The sequence below is a fragment of the Pollachius pollachius genome, assembly GCF_949987615.1.
Source record: "Pollachius pollachius genome assembly, chromosome: 6".
Classification (NCBI taxonomy): domain Eukaryota; kingdom Metazoa; phylum Chordata; class Actinopteri; order Gadiformes; family Gadidae; genus Pollachius; species Pollachius pollachius.
The window spans coordinates 25,660,598-25,683,620 of record NC_136939.1 but is presented as its reverse complement, the minus strand read 5'-3'; the positions used below and the strand labels follow the sequence as shown (position 1 = coordinate 25,683,620).

The following is a 23,023-nucleotide window of genomic DNA, read 5'->3' as shown; positions in this document are numbered from 1 at the left end:
ATCGTAATATAGTTTAATTTGCGTTGAAAGTACAGCACATTTGTTCCAAATAACAGCAGTTTCGAACCGCTCCTGCCCCCTGCTATTTCGTAACTCTGACGCAGCCCGGCCTCCCTTCCACTCACGTCACTGGGATCCGGAGTCCGCCGGCAAACACGGCGCCGATGAGCTTGTATGTAAGCGGAAGACAAATGGCTTCATAGTTTGGGAATGGTTTGGGTTCAAGGTGTCCAACGAATTACAGAATCTGGTATATTTGTAGAGAGTGCTACAAATCTGTCGCAACTAAAGGGTTGAGTACGACCAACCTCTTCTATCACTTGCAGCATCACCACAAGATGCAATATGAAGAGTGCTCAAAAATGCATGCACGAAGCAAAATCTTAAGCTGTCTCGATATTAAATATTTTTTATTCCGATAAAGGCAGTACAACAATTGTCCCAAAATTATTGCGGACTCCCGGACACCCTTGGCGGGTGTCGCTCCATGTCGTGATTAAATTCTGTGCTTCAGATTAATGAGGAAGAGGAAGAACCAGAGACATCGGAGAGCCCGACGCAGTCGTAATGATTCATAATATTCCGGAGCCGCACACAGCTTTTGGCCGTGATATTATATATTATATTGTAATGTTCTCAAATACGAGGCAGAGGCAGTGTCTAGTCCACGGTTTATTTAACCATCAAACTGTATGCAATTCCGAACGGTAGGAATAGTAACAGTAAACACAAACGGCAGGTAGGTATAGTAATAACGGTAACTCCACGGTAACTAACTTAACGGTTTCTCACTCCGCGAGACCCAAACATATAACATAAACAAATAACCTAGCAACAGGGCCAGCACCCCCCCAGCAAGGCAGGTCAACAAGCACAGCGACGCAGGCAGGCTGGAAATGAGAGCACAGCGGCGCCACCGATGTAGAATGACGAGTTGGAGCGCGGCAAGAGCAACTATGTTACTGCGTCAACAAATATCGATATTTATCTTATATCGACATTCTGCTTAAAGATATCGAGATATGACTTTTGGTCCATAGTGCCCAGCCCTAACACACCTCTTCACCCTGGTACACACACACACACACACACACACACACACACACACACACACACTTACCCGTCCAGGACCTCAGCCTGGTACGGTATCTCCAGCTTTGAGTAGCTCTTCTCTTTTGCTTTGACGGTAATTTTCCCCAATGACTGCGACGCCTTCTGGACCTTGGAGGCTGGGAGGAGAAACACACAAACACAAAGCATGCTAACAATGCTAACAACAACAATCCCAACAATGCTAAGGACAACAATGCCAGCAATTCTAACAACAACAATGCCAACAATGTACCTATGCTAAGAGTGTAACTTAGCTAACAGTGTACCTTGCTAAACACACATGAACATAGGGACACACACAGTCACACACATCCAGAGACACACACACAGACACACAGACAAACACACACACACACACACACACCAAGTGTATCAAGGAGTTCCCGTTTTTCAACCTACCATCAAAACTAATACTTGCGACTTTGGTATATTTATTTTCCCCGGCTTTGAGCGTGATTGCCTTGAAGTCTATCGTGACGGCCTCGTTGGCCGGACTGGCTCTGATACTCTGGCAGAGATCGGAACAGAAGAGTTCGCGATTAGGACTCAGAACAAGACAACAGCAAGGTTTAACCTTTAGCACCACCGTTGCATTTTAATCTATCTTTCATTCTACTAATAGAAAAGGATGGCTAGCCGGAGACACTCACTACAGGCTTATAGTGAAGACTATGAATGGTTCATAATGTATTCTATATTGTTAAAGTGGCAATGTCTAAGATGAAACCCATCCTAGTTAGTAGGCGACTTTGAGTTCAAATGTCTCCGGCTGGGCAGAGAGAGAGAGAGAGAGAGAGAGAGAGAGAGAGAGAGAGAGAGAGAGAGAGAGAGAGAGAGAGAGAGAGAGAGAGAGAGAGAGAGAGAGAGAGAGAGAGAGAGAGAGAGACGTTGTGTCGGACCACTCACCGTAATCTGCACGTCTTTTGAGCCCGAGTTGAGCAGGTGTAAATTCAACTGCTTCGCTTTATCTGTAAAGGGCGACGATCAGAGTGAGAGTCAAGACGTCAAACACACACATCATCATCACTTTATCTGTAGAGGGCGACGATCCGAGTGAGAGTCAAGATGACAAACACACACATCATCATCACTGAACATGAAAGAAAACACATTGACTTTGTCTACTTATCTCTTCCCAACACACAACGCTACACCCTGGTGTACACACACACACACACACACACTTCTACACCCTGGTACACAAACACACACACACCTCTACACCCTGGTACACAAACATCAAACCTCAATACATCCTGAGCTGTTATGGAAGGTTTGGATGGGCGTGTCTGAGGGAGGGCTGCGTTACCTTGTGAGCGGAGAGTACCGAAGTCTAACATTTCTATGGAGGAGTATATCCCAGGAGCTGTGGACCAACCAGACACAAGCAGAGTCAGAACCAACCCCGGTTCAGAGTGACAATAGCAATGTAGGTGAGAGAGAGCGAGAGAGAGAGCTAGAGTGAGAGAGAGAGAGAGAGCAAGAGAGAGAGAGAGCAAGAGAGCGAGAGAGAGAGAGCAAGAGAGAGAGAGAATCACAGCAGAGATCACAGCAGCCAGATTCGTCACTTGTGATGAGAGAAGGACCTCAAACTCCCCATAAACAGACTTACAAAGAGACAGAGAGAGCGCGAGAGAGATAGATAGAGAAAGAGAGGGAGAGAGACAGACCGACAGTCAGACTTCGGGCTCTATCTTGCATCCGGCGCAATTGACTCTCACTGGCGCATGTGTTGTTGCTAGTTTGCAACTGGCGCAGAGCGTTCTTTTCCCTCCTGCGCCACGTGTCGGTAAATTAGGGAATGATCTTGGGCCCCAAGGGGCGGTTCGATGAAAGGAGGAGGCGTGTTCTGGCGCAAACGTTCCCTGGTGCTATTTTGCAGTTTCAGAAACCACTTGCGCCACAAACCAGGAAATACCTGGTTTAAAGTCAGTGGCGCGTTGTTCAGATGCTATTTTAAGGGTGCATGCATAATGTTGCTTGCGCACCTCGCGCATACACTTTGCCTCTCTCATCTACCTAGCCACACATTCTTGGTAAATTATTTGGAAAAGAACAGCTGATATAGCGGTAATAAGACACTTTCTTGACACAGACATCGTGTACATGGCCATAACTTTTAGGATTGATGAGTATTTGATCGTAAGAAAACATTGTTTTACCGCGAGTGAGTGTTAAAAAGAATGAATGAATGCGGGTGCGCGTGTGTGCGTCCATCTGTTTAAACACACGCAAACTAAAAACGTAACGCATAATACAGTCCATGGCAATGTATATTAACGGGGGGACACATGCATATTAGAAACACAAGTCAATAACGATAATGCATACAATACTGATAAGATAATGTATTGCGTATATCAATAAATAGAACTACAGTTACCGCATATCATGTGTGTTAAGTTTTTCTTGCCGAAATTTATTTGAGGACTCAGTTTTTCTGAAGTTGTGGAAGAAAACCTTATTCCATGTGTGAATTAGGCCATATTATTTGGCCATAAACTGAGCCATTTGAAGTTTGAAATTCATGTGCATCAGTCTCATCGGAGACTGCAGACGCGTTGTCAAAATATCAACTCGTCAGATTCAAATGCGCTCATGGCTCTTAAAGGGGATGGGAGCTGGCACTCTCATTGGTTTATTGCACGTTATGCCCAAACCACACCAAAGGGTAATTAGGCCAACCGTTTTTAGATTTGCGCCGGGCGCAAGAGTCATTTTTGCGCCGGTAAAATAGCGACATCGCCATAGAACCGCCCACAAAGCTACTTGCGCTTGGCGCTTCTCACTTGCGTTTCAGACCGTTAAAATAGGGCCCTTCATGTCCACCACCACTACAACACAATTCGGCCCTCAACCCATCCTCCTCGACCAATCAGAGCCTCCCCCTAAACCCGTAAGCCCTCAACCCCTCCGGAGAGACTGGTGACCCCCGGGGGTCTGGGACACGGGGGGTCGTACCGGCGGTGACCTCCACCTCCACAGGCAGGATGATGAACTGGTCGGGGTCCGAGGCGTTGGTCTTGATCCTTATGAAGGCCGTGTGGTTGTCGGCCTCTCGCGAGGAGAAGCTGGCCCGCATCACCCCCTTGGTCTCAAACGGAGGGATCTCCTGTTGGGGTTGGAGGGAGGGAGGAGGGCGTAGTCAGCAAGGGAGAATCCAGGGGTGCCAAAACTACGCAGTTGTCGGGACCGGCAAGCCCCCATCACAGATCTAAAATGCTTTGCCTGTATATACTGTATATGTAGGTATGTATGTGTGTACGTAAATCATGGCACCCATTGCACTCCTGATCATGCCTGGAAGAAGGGGTCCACCACTCTACGTTCCTCCTCAAGATTTCTTCCTTGCTAATTAAGTTTTTTCTTGCCCTTTGGGGGGCTAGGGTCGGGGGGATAAATATACGACCTGTGAAGCCTTTGAGACTTGGCCTGTGATTAAGGACTGAACAAATAAAATTGAATTTGAGTGACAGTAATGCAGCAGTGAGTATTTGTGCTGACAATAGGCCGCAGAGGAACCTCGCCGGACCAGCTTCTGCATGATCTCAGATCACTCAGGGATTTGCAGGACACTCACTTTGGTTGGAGGCTATTTGAAACATGTACTTTCCTTTAAGACCAGCAGCAGTCTGATGAAATGAGCTGCGACTCACAGCATGTGCTACGGACGGACACAAGGCAGCTCTGTTCCTGGTGTGTGTGTGTGTGTGTCTGTGTATGTGTTTGCGTGCTTGCTGATGTGTGTGAGTGTGTGCGTTTGTATTTGTGTGTGAGCGAGCGAGCAAGTAAGTGACTGAGTGAGTGATCAATTGAACGAGTGAGTGAGTGAGTATATTTGGGCACGCTTGTATATGTGTGTGTGCGGTTGATTGGGTGAGTGAGTGAGTGAGTGAGCGAGTGAGCTCTCACCCATAAGTGCCTTGTGCCCCCCTGCTGCCCCGTGGGCAGCTCTAGATGGAGGTCCCCCCCACTGGAGTACATCTCCACCACCTGGGGACAAAGGAGGTCAGTCATACATGCATTCATGCATTCAGTGTAGAGACATATACATATAGATATATATTTATAATAGAGATAGAGATATATAGAGATAGAGATATCTATAAATCTATTTGAGCAACCGCACTTGTCGGTTGTTTTGTGTCAGTCTTTGTTGTGTGTTCTTAGCATGGAGCCGACTGTTAACATTTCAGTGCATTATATGTAATCTATATCTAAGCAAGACGGAAAGAGAGAGACTGAAAGTATTCTTTCTCTCTCTCTCTCTGTCTTTGTCCGTCTGTCTCCCTCTGTGTGTTTCCATCTCACACCAACTCCCTCTTCCCCTCTCTCCCCCTCCCCACTCTCTCCCTCACTCCACCTCCTCGCCTGCAGTGGTTCACTGTGGGGATTGTGGATGTTGATGAGGGGGAAGAAGCTCTCTCTCCCTCTCCCTCCCTCCTCACTTTCCCCCCTCCCTCCCTCCCTCCCTCCCTCCCTCCTCACCTGTAGCGGCTCGCTGTGGGGGTTGTGGATGTTGATTAGGGGGGAGAAGCTGCTGTTGACCGGGACCCTCGCCCCGATGAAGGGGCGGAGCCGGTATGGGTTGGGGATCCCCACGCCAAACACCTGGGGGTCAAAGGTCAAGGTAAGGGGGTCACAGGTCAAGGCTTAGGATTCAGCCGATGAGGCGCAGTGAATCACTAGCGTTAAGAGAGTAGATTTAGGTTAGAAATCACAATTTGCCCAAAATACGAGAATACGACAGGTTCACGATATAAATTACGATATTTGGGGCTATATTTCCTGTCTAACTATTTACGAATAAAGCATAAAAATGCAATAGAAATTCTTAAAAAACAACAAGAAAATATTAATTATATCGATATTTAGCGGCAGTGAATCGATTCTCGTATTGCAATAAGAAGGCGACGATATATCGCTGTATAGATATTATGTCCAACCCCTCGCAACCAATAGCTGAAGACTATGATAAATAAACAACCAATAGCTGAAGAGATGATAATTAAACAACCAATGGCTGTAGAGTATGATAAATAAACAACCAATGGCTGAAGACTATGATAAATAAACAACCAATAGCTGAAGAGATGATAATTAAACAACAAATGGTTGTAGAGTATGATAAATAAACAACCAATGGCTGAAGACTATGATAAATAACCAACCAATGGCTGAAGAGATGATAATTAAACAACCAATGGCTGTAGAGTATTATAAATAAACAACCAATGGCTGAAAACTATGATAAATAAACAACCAATGGCTGAAGAGATGATAAATAAACAACCAATGGCTGTAGAGTATGATAATTAAACAACCAATGGCTGTAGAGTATGATAATTAACTAGCCTATGGCTGAAGAGTATGATATGATAATATCGATTATGCTATGCGGCTAATGATATGTAAACGTAAAACTCTCCAAGCGACAGGATGATGATGATGATGATGATGATGATGATGATGATGATGATGATGGCGACGGGGACCCACCTGATATGTGAAGACCCCGTGGTGGGAGGTGTTAATAAATAATGTGTTCTCCACGTTGCCCACCACCCGCGCCAGGAACACCACGTCGAACGACGTGTTCCCCCCCGGCGGGATTATCTGGGGAGAGACAGGAGAAGGAGCGAGAGTCAGGGCAGTTTCAATGTTTACATTTAACAGACACTTTTATCCATGCGTCTTACAATAAGTAGAAAAGAAAATCAACAATATATCACTGTGGTAAGGATGTTCATAGAACCAAGTGACAAGCACTAACAACACTAGTTTAACCCGTTTCCCGTCAACAACCAAGATAGCCAGGATAAGATGCTACACAACAAAGTACTATAACTAAGTGTGACATACAATATGTCCGTATATTAAGTGCCAGGATGTAAGTGTGGGAGTGAGTGAGTTTCTTTGAGTGAGTCAGTGTGTTTCTGTGAGTGAGTGTGTTTCTGTGAGTGAGTGAGTGAGTGAGTAGCATAACTTTATTTGAAACAAAACAGACAACTAGCATGCAAGAACGACTTAGGGCAGAACTAAACCGTAGGTTGCTACAGATGTCTCTACTTTGAGGAGAGATTTTCAAAGACAACACATGGTGCGGTAGCATTTAAAAACACACAGCGGGGCCACGGACCCCACATGAGGAGGAGTCGTTAGTCAGAGCACGGGGGGGAGGGGGGGGGTCCTTACCCTGTTCTGAAAAAACGACGCGTGGAAATGCGCCGTTGTGGCTGATATCGAAATCAGGCTGATTTCTTCTGGGCTGGGATTGTGCAAATAAACTTTTTCCATTTTGGGCATCCCCACCGGCCTGGGAACACACACACAGATAGACAGAGAGAGACACACACAGATAGAGGGAGAGACACACAGATAGAGACACACACACAGATAGAGGGAGAGACACACACAGATAGAGATACACACACAGATAGAGAGAGAGACGCACACACACACAAACACACAGATAGAGATAAAGACAAACACACACAGATAGAGATACACACACACGCCATTAGTATTCAGTAACAGTTTTACATCGGGTGATTATTGATGAAAGCTGTGTCTTTGCCTCATGATAATAAACACCAATACATCAAAGTGTGTGTGCTTTAGCAGTTTGCAGAGACACAGGCCCCAGGGGCAGGTTGACTTTAATGGGAGCAGATGTTATTAAAATGCTGTGAATTAGAGATTTGCATTTAATGCAAAGCAGCTGCAATGCAAACATTTACCAACCCAAAACACACAGAGGGAATAATGTACCTTTGTCTGAGTAAACTGCTTAAGCTCACACAGTTTGATGTATGGATGTTTACTATTTGGAGCCAAAGACACACTTTCTACTTACTCAATGGGTCTGACATTAGCAGAACCAGGGGCAGTATAATAATCATAATAATAAACTTGATGCCTACTTTTGCACTTTACTATATTGCACCTTTATTATTGCACCTGAATAACATACAGCAGAACAATATATGTATAATGTATAATGTATGCACTATGTCTGTCTGTATATGTGGTTTATTTGTTGTTTTTTTGTGTAATTACTTGTTGCACGGTGTAATCAACAATAAAGTTCACTTTGACTACTGCGCATTTGTCAAAAGATGCATTGTGATGTCCTTTGCTTTGACGCTAGTTAATTCAGTTAACGTAGCTGAAAAGCTATGTGTTGCTACATGTTGGTTTGCTATGTGTTGCTTAGCGTACTTACGCTTTGTGAGTACGTACGCTAACCAACGTGTAGCTTTGTATGTAGCTTTTGAGCTATGTTAACTGAATACGCAACCCTTTACGTACACTCAGCACGAATGGTTCAGCTAACGTAGATCAAATGCTACGCTTGCTGACTAGCGGTTAGCTACTCACTGTTCGTGGAAGTCCAGCATTGGCGGCTCGAACCGTATGGGCCTGCTGTTGCCTCCAGGAAGGGGGAAGCTAGAGAGAGAGAGAGAGAGAGAGAGAGAGAGAGAGAGAGAGAGAGAGAGAGAGAGAGAGAGAGAGAGAGAGAGAGAGTTAGAAGCCTGGGGGATGGACACTGCTCTGCCTTTGCTCCATGTTTAAACACATGGAGCAAACACCTGTGTGTGTGTGTGTGTGTGTGTGTGTGTGTGTGTGTGTGTGTGTGTGTGTGTGTGTGTGTGTGTGTGTGTGTGTGTGTGTGTGTGTGTGTGTGTGTGTGTGTGTACATGTGATATATTGGCGAATATATGTCCACAAGCCCTGTGGAACCAGAATGATGTTCCTGTGTAATTAGCATACATTACGGCCCATAGTACCAGATAAACCCAGTCCACAACACAGGAAATGATTGAAACATGGACCAGCCTTCATCGATTTTAAGGTGTTTTAAGATGCAGGAACAGACCCTGTCCAAAACGAGGGAAATTATGAAACATAAAAGGCCTACATGGAATTTAAGGTGTTTTAAGAAAAAAAACATATATATATATATATATATATATATTTAGGGGATTTTGTTGACGCTTTTATCCAAAGCGACTTACAACCATTCATTCACTCAATCAAACACCGACGGCGGAGTCGACGCCTCAGGGCGAGAGCCAGCTGGTCAGGAGCAGTCAGGGTGAGGCGTCTCGCTCAGGTACACCTCGAAACTCAGCTAGGATGAGCCGGGGATCCAACTAGCAACCCTCAGGTTACCAGTCAACCCGCTCTACCTCCTGAGCTACTGTCGCCCCCTGAAGGTGCAGGAAAAGCCAGTATTCCAAGCATTTCTTTAGAGCACCGCTGAATACTGAGAAGACCTTGGGAGGTTCAGAGCTGTGGCAGATGGGCTGATACCAACAGACACACGAGAGAGAGAACAAACTGTCAAATGTGTGGTTTTCACAACTCGAGAGAGATAGCGTATATGTTTGTTGTTATCGACGCAGTTCCTGTAAATCTTTCGGTGGCTCGTTGGAACGCCAGCGAAGAAACAGGGCCTGGTTAAATGTGTCATGGTGATGGTGCAGATTAGCAGATGCTCATGAGAAAACGGTTTAAAAAGTGGTTTTAAAAGTGCTGCAGAGTTTAAAACACTAAAAGCATCAGAATCAGAATTGCTTTTATTACATCTTACTGTACACTAACTACACAAGATTCAAATTCTTCGGATTGGTTCCTCCACAGCCAAATCGCAGCAACAATACAAGATAAAGTAATAAGATAATAAAAATAAAAATATTTTAAAAAAAGTTTAAATAAGTAGCAGAAGTTGTCATGGTACCAGTCACGGTTGATTGAAGTGCAAGGATGTTGCGCAAATGACAGAAATGTGTATTTCAATAATCGTTTTTTTGTTAACATTGTAGTAAGCAGGCCTGTTGCATCAAGTCTTATCTAGAAATAGAATGTTGAGCTTGGTGTGATACGGGGAACTTGCCTATCAGCGCAGGCATTAATGATTAGACTAATGGTTGATTATGACGTGATTATTGTGAATAAGTGACACCTGCTCACTCAGAGGCCAAAAGCACCTTGTACCCTTTGAGTTCACACAGAAACAAATGCTTGCACACAGGGCTGATATATATATTTGTATCATTATATTATTAATTATTATTATTATCGTTGAATATTAAAACCAGATTCTCTAAAACAAACCAATGAGTCTTATTTTCTTTTAAAATGTACATCTGATGGAGCATTACACAGATCTGAACTGTCCAATAAAACCTTGGACCTGACCTTGCGGAGGAGGCGGGACTAGGAGCTCCGGGAGCCCCCTGGACCGCTCTGCCCTTCACTCTGCCTCGTGCACACATGAGGCAGAGTGTCTGCGCGTGTCCTCCTGCACGCTTCTGCACATGAGTGTGCGTCCACTTGCATTTGCCTGCGCCTCTCATCGTGTGTGTGTATGTCAACGCACGCGTGTGTGTATGTCAGCTCGCGCGTGTGCGTGCCCGCGTGTGTTTATGCCCGCGTGTGTTTATGCCCGCGTGTGTGTGTGTGTGTGTGTGTGTGTGTGTGTGTGTGTGTGTGTGTGTGTGTGTGTGTGTGTGTGTGTGTGTGTGTGTGTGTGTGTGTGTGTGTGTGTGTGTGTGTGTGTGTGTGTCCGTACGTATGCGTGCATGCGTGTGTGTGTATGCAAACGTGTGTATGCGCGTGTGTGTGTGTAAATATATATATGCCCGCGTGTGTTTGTGTGTATATACATGCCAGTGTGTGTGTGTGTGTGTGTGTCCGCGTGCAGCCTGCACACCCGTCTGCATGTTTGTGCAGCTCCCACTGTCCCCGCAGGCAAACAGAGCCGGGGCTGTGAATACTGGGACTCATAGAGCAGCAGCAGCGTGGCCTCCGAGTCGTCCACAGAGAGGTGCGGTCTCTCTCTCTCTGCCTGGCGGTAGGCCTGAACGATTAATCAAATTCAAATCGAAAGCTCTATGTAATAGAACGCAATATGCAAATCGCAAAGGCAGCGATAAAAATAAATAATAAAAGATTTGTTACCGTTACTGACTGGAAATCAGAACGTTTCATTTATTTTTATTTTACAATACAATAGTTAAATAAAGAAGTTATAATATAAATTAATCTCAACACATCGGCCTGGCCTAAAGGAATTTGCAGTTTTTATGTTGACTGCTTCCAATGTTATGTTGGTCATACTAAAGAATGTTGTTTTTTTTGTGAATAATACGCAACATAAAGAAAATATGGTCAAAATAATCGCAATTAGATTATTTCCCCAAAGCGTTCAGCCCAAGGCGGGAGGCGATCTAGTGGATCGCCTGTCTGCAAGCCATCCAGGAAAAGACCGGAAGGTCCTGGGACTGAATGTGCAGAGGACTCGGGTTTGATATGTTTTGGAGACATTTGAAAAATGAAACTAAATGTACTACAAAAGACCATCTAGTGTCCCTAGTGTCACACAGTCTCTCACACACAAACAGTCTCACACACACAGTCACACACACATGCGCACAGTCACACATGCGCACAGTCTCACACACACACACACACACACACACACGGGTAAAGTTTCTCGGAAACGCAACGCTCTCAATTAGACTAGATCTACAGTTTTGCGTCATCTTTCATATCAGATTGACACCAAAAATAAAAAAAAGAGGAAAACGTTCACAACACACCGAAAAACAGGAACCACATTCGAGAGAGTGCACGTTAATTTTACATTTACATTTAGGGCATTTAGCAGACGCTTTTATCCAAAGCGACTTACATTAAGTGCATTTGTTACAATAAGTACATTTGTCATAAGAAGTGAAACAATATATCGCTGTCGGTACAGTAAAGATGTTCATAGAACCAAGTGCAAGTATTACAATCGCTAGGCTAACCCATTCCCTGTGTAAAGCAAAGATAGCAGCTACTGTAGATGCTACACAATTAAGTACCTTGAATAAGTGCAATGTACAAGTGCAAGGACGTACAACATTCAATGGTGGCTGTGCATTGGTTTCTATGCAGAGTCGAGGTGAACTCTGAACAGGTGAGTTTTGAGTCTTTTGCGGAAGCTGGTGAGCGACTCTGCGATCCTGACATCGGTAGGGAGCTCGTTCCACCACTGAGGTCCCAAAACAGAGAAAAGTTGTGACTTTGCTGATCGACCTTTGCTTGCTCTTAGCGATGGCGGTACCAGACGTCCAGCTGAGGTAATTGAGCGGAGGGATCGAGCTGGGGTGTGTGGCTTTACTAATGCTTGGAGGTAGGCAGGGGCAGTCCCATCGACTGCCTTGTATGCCAGCACCATCATCTTGAATCTGATGCGAGCTATTACAGGGAGCCAGTGGAGGTCTCGGAAGAGGGGGGTTACATGTGAGATCTTTGGTAGGTTGAACACAAGGCGCGCTGCCGCATTCTGGATGCGCTGCAAGGGTTTAATTGCAGAGGCAGGGAGTCCAGCCAGGAGCGAGTTGCAGTAGTCAAGGCGATGACCAGTGATTGGACTAGAAGCTGAGCTGCTTCCCTTGTGAGGAAGGGCCGGATCCTGCGGATGTTGTAAAGTGCAAATCTGCAGGATCGGGCCACCGCAGTGATGTTTGCGGTGCAGCATAACTGATTGTCCAACACTACACCAAGGTTTATGGCAGTTGGAGAAGGAGATACAGTGATGTTCTCAACAGTGACCAGTAAGTCCATGTGTGGGCAATCTTTCCCTGGTATTAGGAGGAGCTCAGTCTTGTTGAGGTTAAGCCTCAGGTGATGGGCAGTTGTCCAGGTGCTGACTTCTGCCAGACATTCAGATATGCGTGTTGCAATCAGGGCTTTGTCAGATGAGGGAAAAGAGAGAAATAGCTGAGTGTCGTCAGCATAGCAGTGATAGGAAAAGCTGTGGGATGTAATTACAGAGCCCAGAGATCTGGTGTAGAGGGAGAACAGAAGAGGCCCCAGTACAGAGCCTTGAGGGACACCTGTATCAAGCGTGCAAGGTTTGGACAAGGAGCCATTCCATGTTACCTGATAAGTGCAATTCATCAGGTAGGATGTGAACCAGGAAAGGGCAGATTCAGCTATGCCAAGTTCGGCGAGAGTGGCGAGGAGGATCTGGTGGTTCACAGAGTCAAATGCTGCAGACAGGTCAAGGAGAATGAGAACCGATGAGAGGGACGAGGCTCTGGCCGCACGGAGGGACTCAGTCACCGCAAGGAGAGCCGTCTCAGTGGAGTGTGCTTTTTTGAAGCCTGACTGGTGAGGGTCAAGCAGGTTGTTAGATGAGAGATAGGAGGAGGAGGACAGTTGGTTAGCGACGGCACATTCCAATGTTTTAGAGAGGAATGAAAGAAGAAATACCGGTCTGTAATTCTGGATGTCAGTGGTATCAAGGGTTGGTTTTTTGAGGAGAGGCTTTATTCTGGCAGTCTTGAAAGACGTTGGAACAATGCCAGAAGTGAGGGAGGAGTTAATTAGTGCAGTGAGAAATGGCAGGATGTCATTTGAAACAGCCTGGAGGAGGGAGGGAGGGATAGTGTCAAGGGGGCAGGAGGTGGTTCATTTTCTTGGAAACACAGTCAAGGGCAGGGCAGAGAGCGACAAGCACTATAGCGTTACCCAATTATTGTATGTTTGTACGTCCTTGTACTTAAAAACACTACTTGGCATGCTGTAGCGTCTTATCGTAGCTATCAGTGTTGCATATGGGGAATGGGTTAACCTAGTGATTCTTAGCGCTTGACACCTAGTTCTATGAACAGCCTTACTGTACCGACAGAGATATATTGTTGTTTCTCTTTCTTCTGACTAATGGACTTATTGTAAGTTGCTTTGGAGAAAAGTTTCTAATAAACGCCTTGATTGAAATGTAAATGTGGTGTGTGTGTGTTTGTGTGTGTATAGAAGCATGTTGAGCTGCGTGCAGATGGCCCTGCGGCCGGCTCAGGGTTTGAGCTGGAGGATGGCGGGTGGGGGCGGTAGGACAGGACGTCATCTGTGTTGCAACAGCTCTGTAGAAGCCTTAAGCGTGCAGACGTGGTTGCAGGCCAGCATTTCCGCCGTCGAAGCGCAGACACTCTGTGCTCTGAGGTTAGAGCTGTGAGGCAAAGCTTGTGCTACACCAGTCCTAGGAGGCGGCCTCACCCCCCCCTAGGAGGCTGCCTCACCCCCCCCTAGGAGGCTGCCTCACCCCCCCCTAGGAGGCTGCCTCACCCCCCCCAGGAGGCTGCCTCACCCCCCCCCTAGGAGGCTGCCTCACCCCCCCCTAGGAGGCTGCCTCACCCCCCCCAGGAGGCTGCCTCACCCCCCCCAGGAGGCTGCCTCACCCCCCCCAGGAGGCTGCCTCACCCCCCCCAGGAGGCTGCCTCACTCCCTCTAGGAGGCTGCCTCACTCCCTCTAGGAGGCTGCCTCACCCAACCTAGTAGGCTGCCTCACTCCACCTAGTAGGCTGCCTCACTCCACCTAGTAGGCTGCCTCACTCCCCCTAGGAGGCTGCCTCACTCCCCCTAGGAGGCTGCCTCACTCCTCCTAGTAGGCTGCCTCACTCCTCCTAGTAGGCTGCCTCACTCCCCCTGTAGGAGGCTGCCTCACTCCCCCTGTAGGAGGCTGCCTCACTCCCCCTGTAGGAGGCTGCCTCACTCCCCCTGTAGGAGGCTGCCTCACTCCCCCTGTAGGAGGCTGCCTCACTCCTCCTAGTAGGCTGCCTCACTCCTCCTAGTAGGCTGCCTCACTCCCCCTGTAGGAGGCTGCCTCACTCCCCCTGTAGGAGGCTGCCTCACTCCCCCTGTAGGAGGCTGCCTCACTCCCCCTGTAGGAGGCTGCCTAACTCCCCTTGTAGGAGGCTGCCTCATTCCCTCTAGGAGGCTGCCTCACTCCCTCTAGGAGGCTGCCTCACTCCCTCTAGGAGGCTGCCTCACTCCCCCTAGGAGGCTGCCTCACTCCCCCTAGGAGGCTGCGTCACTCCCCCTAGGAGGCTGCCTCACTCTTCCTAGTAGGCTGCCTCACTCCCTCTAGGAGGCTGCCTTACGCCTGATTTCCACCGGGGACGTACGCGCCGCGGAACGGCTGCGAACTCTGCCCTGCATCAATTTCCACCGGGCACCTAACGTCAGTGTAGCGCTGCCTTGCGAGCCAGCTGTATTCACGCGAGATCACGAGATCACGCGATAACCTTCCACTCCCAAAACTACTGCAATTAAATGCCAGGCTTTGTCCGTTCTGACATTGTCCTTAAAAAGGAGGATTTATTTCATAAATTATTTTATGTTGCTCCACTTCGACCATCAGTCTCTCGTCGTCCATGTTGCCGACCCTCTGAGACCCTTTGATTGATTGACTGCTGACCTGGTTCCACAGGTCATGACGTAATGTTGATGTGAAGTTGTGATAGGCTACATGAGTATAGTGTTTTATTTTGAAAATTGACCAGGCTCTATGGCTTTTACTATTTCACTTCCTGCCCGGCTCGATCTGCTCTGTTGAAATTGACGCGGTTCAACAACGGCTCGCATCAAAAATAGAAGTGCTACGGAATGATAGCGCTGCGGCGCGGCGTGCCGCTCCTGGGACGCTGCTGAGACGTTCCGCAGCGCGCCCGGTGGAAATGGTTTCATTGATTAGAGTGGCAGCGATCAGCAGCGGTGAGCGCGGCGCAGCCATTCCGCGGCGCTTACGTCCCCGGTGGAAATCAGGCTTTACTCTACCTAGGAGGCTGCCTCACTCCACCTAGGGTGACTTTACTAGTCTCCTCCAGACACAGGAGGCAGGGTGGAGTTGTTGAAGCTTTTTGTTGTAAGGTTTGCATGACCTGGTGCTCCACAATGACATGCAGGAGCTCTCTCCCTGTCTGTTTGTGTGTGTGAGGGTGGCTGTGTGGTGACGGCTGGTTTAACCTGTGCAAACCTGTGATGACTCAATGTGCAACAGGTGTGCAGCATCACCCACCAAGCATCCAATCAGACTCCAATCAGACTGTGGTGAGGTGTGGCTCATCCACACAGGCCCACAAAAAAAACAGGACACCATACAATGCAATCAATCTTTTTTCGGGGAGGGAGGGTGAGTGGATGTAGTTTAGCTCCATCAAAGTTTGTGCAACGGATTGCGAACCTGCTCTGTCTGAAAACACGTGACAGCAGAGCAAGGGACGTGTTTTCAGCGACCAACTCTGCAGAGTAGTGATCATAAAGAATAGATTGTACAGCGTTTGCGCACGCGTGTGTGTCCACTTGCATGTCCGCGCATGTGCGTGTGTGTGTCCGCTTGGATGTGTGTCTAAGCTTGTGTCCTCACGTGTGTGAAGACACCATGAGCTCTCCCCTTCACACATTAATAACGTGACATTTGCCACTCAGTGCAGCTCTCTTTACACCCGTCTTTACATCCACATCGCCTCCGACCCTTCAGCCAAACACAGCAATGCCTTCACGCCCCCCTCGCCCTCATATAAACACCAAGGGTCTGCTACTCACTAGGCCACACACACACACACACACCACACAAAACGAAAACACACGCACACTCAAACACACTCACACATACTCACACACTAAAACACACGCTCATGTACACACACACACAGACACATGTCGGAGAGAGAAGTCTCTTAGGGCGCACTCACACTAGGCCATCTGTAACGTGCCCAAGTCTGTTTGACACTGTACCTCTTTATTTATTTATTTATTTGGGGGGAGGGGGCGCCAGTGGATCAGGGTAAGGTCAGGGGGGCGTTTGCTCAAAAAAGGTTGAGAACCACTGTTATATGTCATCAGCAAGCGTCCGCTGCTTACTAGATCAACAATGGAGAACAACACAGAACACATTGACACTTTACTGACTTTGTTGCTTATTTGGAGCCGTTCTACTCAGATACAGCCCGCTCTCTCTTGCACGCCTTTTTCACGGCCCACACATTTACACTCCCCGTTTTACACACCCCAATTTGCCCTAATGATCATGATCTGCTCATGATCATATCGCTGCGCTGTCTCCACGACCAAACACAGCGATATGATCATGAGCAGTTCTAACTGGAGAGAAAGTGAAATCCGCAAGCTGCTGATCATCTGAGAGAAGGTGATGCAGTCGTATTAAACAAAGAGGTTGAAAGATGGTGTGATCTACGAGAGAGACGCAGAGGAACTGTCCTTACGAGGCTTTTGTCTGCATAAAAAACAAGTGGTCAGCAAAATAAAGAATATGTTGCCGTTTTTGGACTTGTAAATAGTTTATCACTCTTGTAGCCTACACCCAGATGTGGACTTATTCTTGCATGCAGGTGTCTTCATTCATAAAAAAATAAGAACATTCGGGAGTATGCACCAACGTGAAGCCACTCGTGAACCGCTTGCTGCCATGTTTATTGTTTAATGGGTTAGAAGGGTCGCATAGACTATCAATGCGAAAATAACAAACCGTGACTGACACAAACATTGCACACACACTGATTGACAACCACAAACACACACCTTGATTGACACACACACACACACACACACACCTCTTCACCCTGACTCCCACCCCTCTACACAGACCCACCCTGACACCCACACCCACACACACACAGATAATTTGCAGACATAAAACTGAAGCGTGTGTGTGGCGTGTGCGTTGTGGACTCTATTGGTGTGTTCCTGAATCCTTGGACGCAAGCCTTCCTAGTTGCACTTTTGACGTCATTTTCCGGTCTCAGAGCATTTATAGCGTTCCTGTTAGTCTTTGTGATTGTGTCATGAAATTGCCTAGTCGTTGTTTATTATTAGCTACATTACCTCTTTAGCAAACCAGCCTGAAAACAAACAATACAACTTTACATTGTATTGCACGCACAGCAAGACCATGCAATGTATAACTTGGTGACCGGAATAAAGTAGCAATGTAATCAAGTGTGCAAGAGCATTTAAAATCAACAGTAAAATTACCAACGTGGTAGAAATACAAAGAAAATAAATCTCTTCGCGGGCGCAGCCATTTTGTTGAGAGCGTCATCACTGCTCTCAGTCTACTCTCAGATTTCCGAAAGATGAAGACAAAAAGGGGGCGTGCCTCCGAGAGAAGCCGCAAGAAAGCTGGGAGATCTTTGACTTTTGACTCGGAAGTCTGGCACCCGATGATTGAGGGACACAGCATCTGTCCCAGATGTGTTTCGCAAACACACCTTGGTACAAATTTGTATACGGTATCCAGGGGCAACACCTGAGTAGGCAAATGACCGCACTACAAGTCACATGATCTCGGACCATTACCTTCATGTGATCAGGGCCCAGAGCCAGCCCATAATATGCTAATCGCGGCCTCAGCGAGCCATACGTCCTAGTCAAATCCATCGCTCACGGACACACACACACACACACACACATATACACACATCTGTATGCCTGCACAGCTACACAAACACACACACACGGAAGATAGCTAACACACACAACATACAACAAACAAACAGGAAAGACAGACTTGTACAAACAGGTCTCACACACACACACACACACACACACACACACACACCTTTCCCATCGCACTGCTTGGACGAGACCGGATTGCAAAACACACACACACACACACACAGACCCCAGTGTACACATCTGCCAGCCAACCCAAATCCCTTGAAAATGTAAATACACAGAGTCACACAAACTCAAAACGTGCAGACACACACCTTTTAAACAAAATGCACATGTCCACTTCTGTTTGCGTGCACTACTACACAAACAGGCTGACACACACACACACACAAATGGGAATCACACACACAGAGACCTTTTATTCCAAATGCAAATGGCCGCTTCTGAGTACATGCAACCAGACACACACACACACACACTTCCTAGAACCCCCACCAGGACTTCTTCACACTTGACTTTAGAAATGTCTTCAGGTCAGCCGGTTGACTTGTCGCACATGGCGTGACAGATGGTGTAGAGATCACCACCGCCACCCCACAGCAGCCAATCAAACGCAACGATGCAGTGACAGCTGCTCTGGTCGGCAGCACAAGGTGTGGCCCCGGTGGCTGGTATGTCGCACGTGTGTGTGTGCGAGTACGAATCCACAACACTGCCCTTTTAAAAACGCAGTAATATAACTGGCTCCCGACGCATGAATGCCTCAAATGTGCAGGTAAATTGCTGACGTTTTCCTGGTAAAAAGCACATTATAAGAAAGGATTTAGGGATTGACATTGAGGGCGTTTAGCAGACGCTTTTACCCAAAGCGACTTACAATAAGTCAATTTGTCAGAAGAAAGAGAAGCAACAAAATATATCTGTCGGTACAGTAAGGATGTTCATAGAACCAAGTGCCAAGCACTAACAATCTCTAGGTTAACCCATTCCCCGTGTACAACTGGCTAGGATAAGACGCTACATGATGCCAAGTACTATATTTAAGTGCAAGGTCGTACAACATACAATAAGTGTGTAGATTAAGAGCCAGGACGTGCAACATACAATAAGATGTACATTAAGTGCCAGGACGTATAAACATACAAAGTGATGACTCAGTCTGAAAACCAGGGTTGACCTTGAATCTTCGACAGGAAAGACATTTAGTTGACGTCATCTCTTGCGAGGACACCCTTCATAATAACAGACTCCAACCAAAGACTGCCGGAAACACATCATCTCATCTACACGCGATACAGAAACCTATATCCATGACCAGACGCAACGCAACAAGAACAGCAACGACGACAAAAAAGACTGCTTCTTTAGAACAATCTTTTAACCTGCATAACAAGTGTGTTTGTGTGTTTAAAAGTGTGTCTTACCTTTTGTGGTGATATGAGTTTATGTCTGGCTCTGCCTGTAACACAGAAGAGCGATAACGTCAGGGGACAGGACACAACCGAAAACACACAGACACACACAGACAGAAAGAGAGACACACACAAACAGAGACACATGCACAAGGAGACACACAATCATACACACAGAAAGAGACACACAAACACACAGAGACAAACGCAAACACACACAAACATACAGACACACAAACACACTGGAAAGGAAGAACTAGGAACTATTAGTTCATGTCTGAGATTCTACTCTTTAGAAGCACAGACTTATTTAAGGGTAGATCCTCTCGTCTATCATATCTGAGGGAAACACACACAAACGCAATGACGCCACACACGGAAGGGAAACACAAACACACAGGGAAGGGATAAACACACACACACACCTTTTTGTTTGGTTGGGGTCCATCCTATACCTCACGTGAGGCCTTAACATAAACCCGAGCCCTGGTGAATAATGGAGGAGCCGGGGCCCGGTGGAGGCCATGGTCATATGGGGAGAGCAACTTACACATGGAGCCGACTCACAACAGACTCAGGCCCTATCGAACAGACTCAGGCCCTATCGAACAGACTCAGCCCCTATCGAACAGACTCAGGCCTAACACAACAGACTCAAGCCAAACACAACAGACTCAAGCCCAACACAACAGACTCTAACCCAACAGACTCAAGCCAAATAGAACAGACTCAAACCCAATGAAAGAAAAACACAGACACACACCAATTCCAGAATCACAATCAGAAGGCAGAAGCAAGCTAAAGCCGGCTTCTTAACAAACTTCCCTTTTTCTAAATGGTAATAACCAACAAACACATCCTGCTTCAGCGAGGCTGTGGCCCAGACCGACGGTGTCAGTACCTTTACTTCCCCTACTTCCCAAACAAGATAGGATGTGTAGTAAAAACAGATAGTGAGGGGAGGGCTGGCTGTACAGTGGGATACTGACCTGGACTTCACTCCCCAATGATATGAACAGGTAAGAGGACGCGCTACAGATAGTTTGTTCCTCCTCGCGTCTGTAAATGGACTGCATTTATACAGCGCTGTTCTAACTAATGTGTGTATGAATGACATTCACCAATTCATACACACATTCACCCATTCATACACACACATTTACCCATTCATACACCGACAGCAGAGTCGACCCCTCGGGGCGACAGCGAGCTCGTCAGGAGCAGTCAGGGTGAGGCGTCTTGCTCGGGGACACCTCGACACTCAGCTGGGAAGAGCCGGGGATCGAACCAGCGACCTTCTGGTTAGCAGCCAACCTGCTCTACCTCCTGAGCCACATGTCGCCTGTATGTCTGTGGAGGTTCACATGAGGTGTACATAGCTGACCTTACCTGAAGGAGGCCTTCATCACCAAAGTGAAACACCTCTAGGATGGTGTCTGTCTGGATAAAAGCTGTGGAGAATACAACAAGCAAGGCGCAAGTAATTAAAACCAGAGTAGTAAACGCACGATAAACGGACTGCATGTACACTACCGTAAAAAGGTTTGGGGTCAGCCGGACAATTTCATGTTCTCCATTAAAACGCACACTTTTATTCAAGTTTCAGCTGTGCTGATATAATTGCACAAGGGTTTTCCGATCATAAATTAGCCTTTTAACAAGACTAAACAATGTAGCATTAGAACACAGGAGTGATGGTTGCTGGAAATGGGCCTCTGTACACCTATGTAGATATTCCATTAAAAATCAGCCGTTTGGAGCTAGAATAATCATTTACCAAATTAAAAATGTCTAGACGTAGACATGTGTTTCTGATTCATTTAATGTTATCTTCTGTGCTTTTCTTTAAAAAATAAGGCCATTTTCAATTGACCCCAAACTTTTGAACGGTAGTGTGTGTACATAGCGCTTTTCTAACCAGTGGCCACTCAAAGCACTTTTACAATATGGCCTGACATTCACACACACCCCCCACCACTGGCTGAAGTAGCCTGCAGAAAGCAAACTAGCTAGAACATACACAACACACACACACACACACACACACACACACACACACACACACACACACACACACAGGACTAAACTAAACGCAGCGTTTAGTATGGGGGGGGGGTTAACTAGTCCTTTAAAGTTAAAAGGACGTCTTCTCTGTGTGTGGGTTTGTGTGTGTGTTTAAGAGTGTTCATGTCAAAGTGTGTGTGTGTGTGTGTGTGTGTGTCACCAATCAGTACGTCACTATTAATAACTTCCTGAAGAGCCGAGGCGGACCCTCCTCTACTAGTGAACACACAGACACCACTTTAAGTCAAGGACCAGGGGGGGCTAGCCCAAGGGGGGTCTACCTGCCCTGCTAAACGTCCTGTCACGACCCAAACACCGACACTAGCGCTAAGTAGCGAGCTAATGCTAACAAGCGAGCTACACCGGAGGGGGGTACCGCCACCCTGTCACGTCCCAGGCAGAGATCCTCCACTAACACCGCGGTCAGCGCTAACGTTAACGCCGACGCTAACCAGCGACCTCCGCTACCACTGCGGTTAGTTGATGCTAAGCTAACGAGCTACGGCGGCTACAGCGGCGCGGTGTACTGCTGCTAAGCCGAGCCAAGACTCCCGGCTTCAAGGTCGTTTTGTTAAACTTTGACGCGGTTAGGATAGTCGGGTCCACGGGGGATAGCGAGCAACTAACGTTAGCCTGGCTGTGTTGGGCTAATGCGGCTAGGCTAACGGCCACACACACACACACACACACACACACACACACACACAACAACAACACATACACACAGTCCAAGTTGAGCCACGGAACGGACTCACAAACCTTGCTTGTTTGCCTGCGCCGCGCGAAAAACCGCGAGCAGTAATATCCGAGCGAACATGGCGCGCGTCGCGAAGTTAGCGAAGTTTGGGAATCTTTCAGCTTGCGCCATTTCTTGTGTGTACTACGCGCTAGCTTGCGCTCTCTGAATCAGTGTCTCGCGCTCCTCCCCGAACATGAGCAGCGGCAGCGCGAGGCGGGGCGACGGTGACGCGCCGTGTCTTCGTGGACGTTTTCGGGCAGCGCGGTGGCGCGTTGGCGCGGCGCAAGAGCGTCGCGGCGTTGAGGAATTCGACACCGCGTTTGTTTTGGGGTAGAAATAAAGGAAATTAAAGATTTTTAGTATTTTATATATTTTATTTCATAAATAGGGTTATTGTATTGTTGACTTTTGTAAAAAAAAAATATATATATAAATACGAAAA

The 23,023-nt window shown here is 47.0% G+C and overlaps 1 protein-coding gene across 1 annotated transcript in view; it reads right to left on the bottom strand.

Annotated features, from left to right (window-relative positions):
- Nucleotides 1-22,740, bottom strand: part of LOC307076870 (transmembrane protein 131-like) — a 55,688-nt gene extending 32,948 nt beyond the window's left edge. The window contains exons 1-13 of the mRNA XM_079738087.1: nucleotides 22,602-22,740; nucleotides 21,168-21,229; nucleotides 19,791-19,825; nucleotides 8,494-8,562; nucleotides 7,309-7,429; nucleotides 6,613-6,729; nucleotides 5,602-5,724; nucleotides 5,026-5,106; nucleotides 4,075-4,225; nucleotides 2,423-2,479; nucleotides 2,020-2,081; nucleotides 1,513-1,621; nucleotides 1,121-1,229 (exon numbers count right to left, since the gene is read on the bottom strand). Coding sequence (XP_079594213.1) covers nucleotides 1,121-1,229; nucleotides 1,513-1,621; nucleotides 2,020-2,081; nucleotides 2,423-2,479; nucleotides 4,075-4,225; nucleotides 5,026-5,106; nucleotides 5,602-5,724; nucleotides 6,613-6,729; nucleotides 7,309-7,429; nucleotides 8,494-8,562; nucleotides 19,791-19,825; nucleotides 21,168-21,229; nucleotides 22,602-22,710 — 1,205 coding nt within the window. The 5' untranslated portion in view covers nucleotides 22,711-22,740. The remainder of the gene's footprint in view (nucleotides 1-1,120; nucleotides 1,230-1,512; nucleotides 1,622-2,019; nucleotides 2,082-2,422; nucleotides 2,480-4,074; nucleotides 4,226-5,025; nucleotides 5,107-5,601; nucleotides 5,725-6,612; nucleotides 6,730-7,308; nucleotides 7,430-8,493; nucleotides 8,563-19,790; nucleotides 19,826-21,167; nucleotides 21,230-22,601) is intronic.
- Nucleotides 22,741-23,023: the final 283 nt, after the last annotated feature.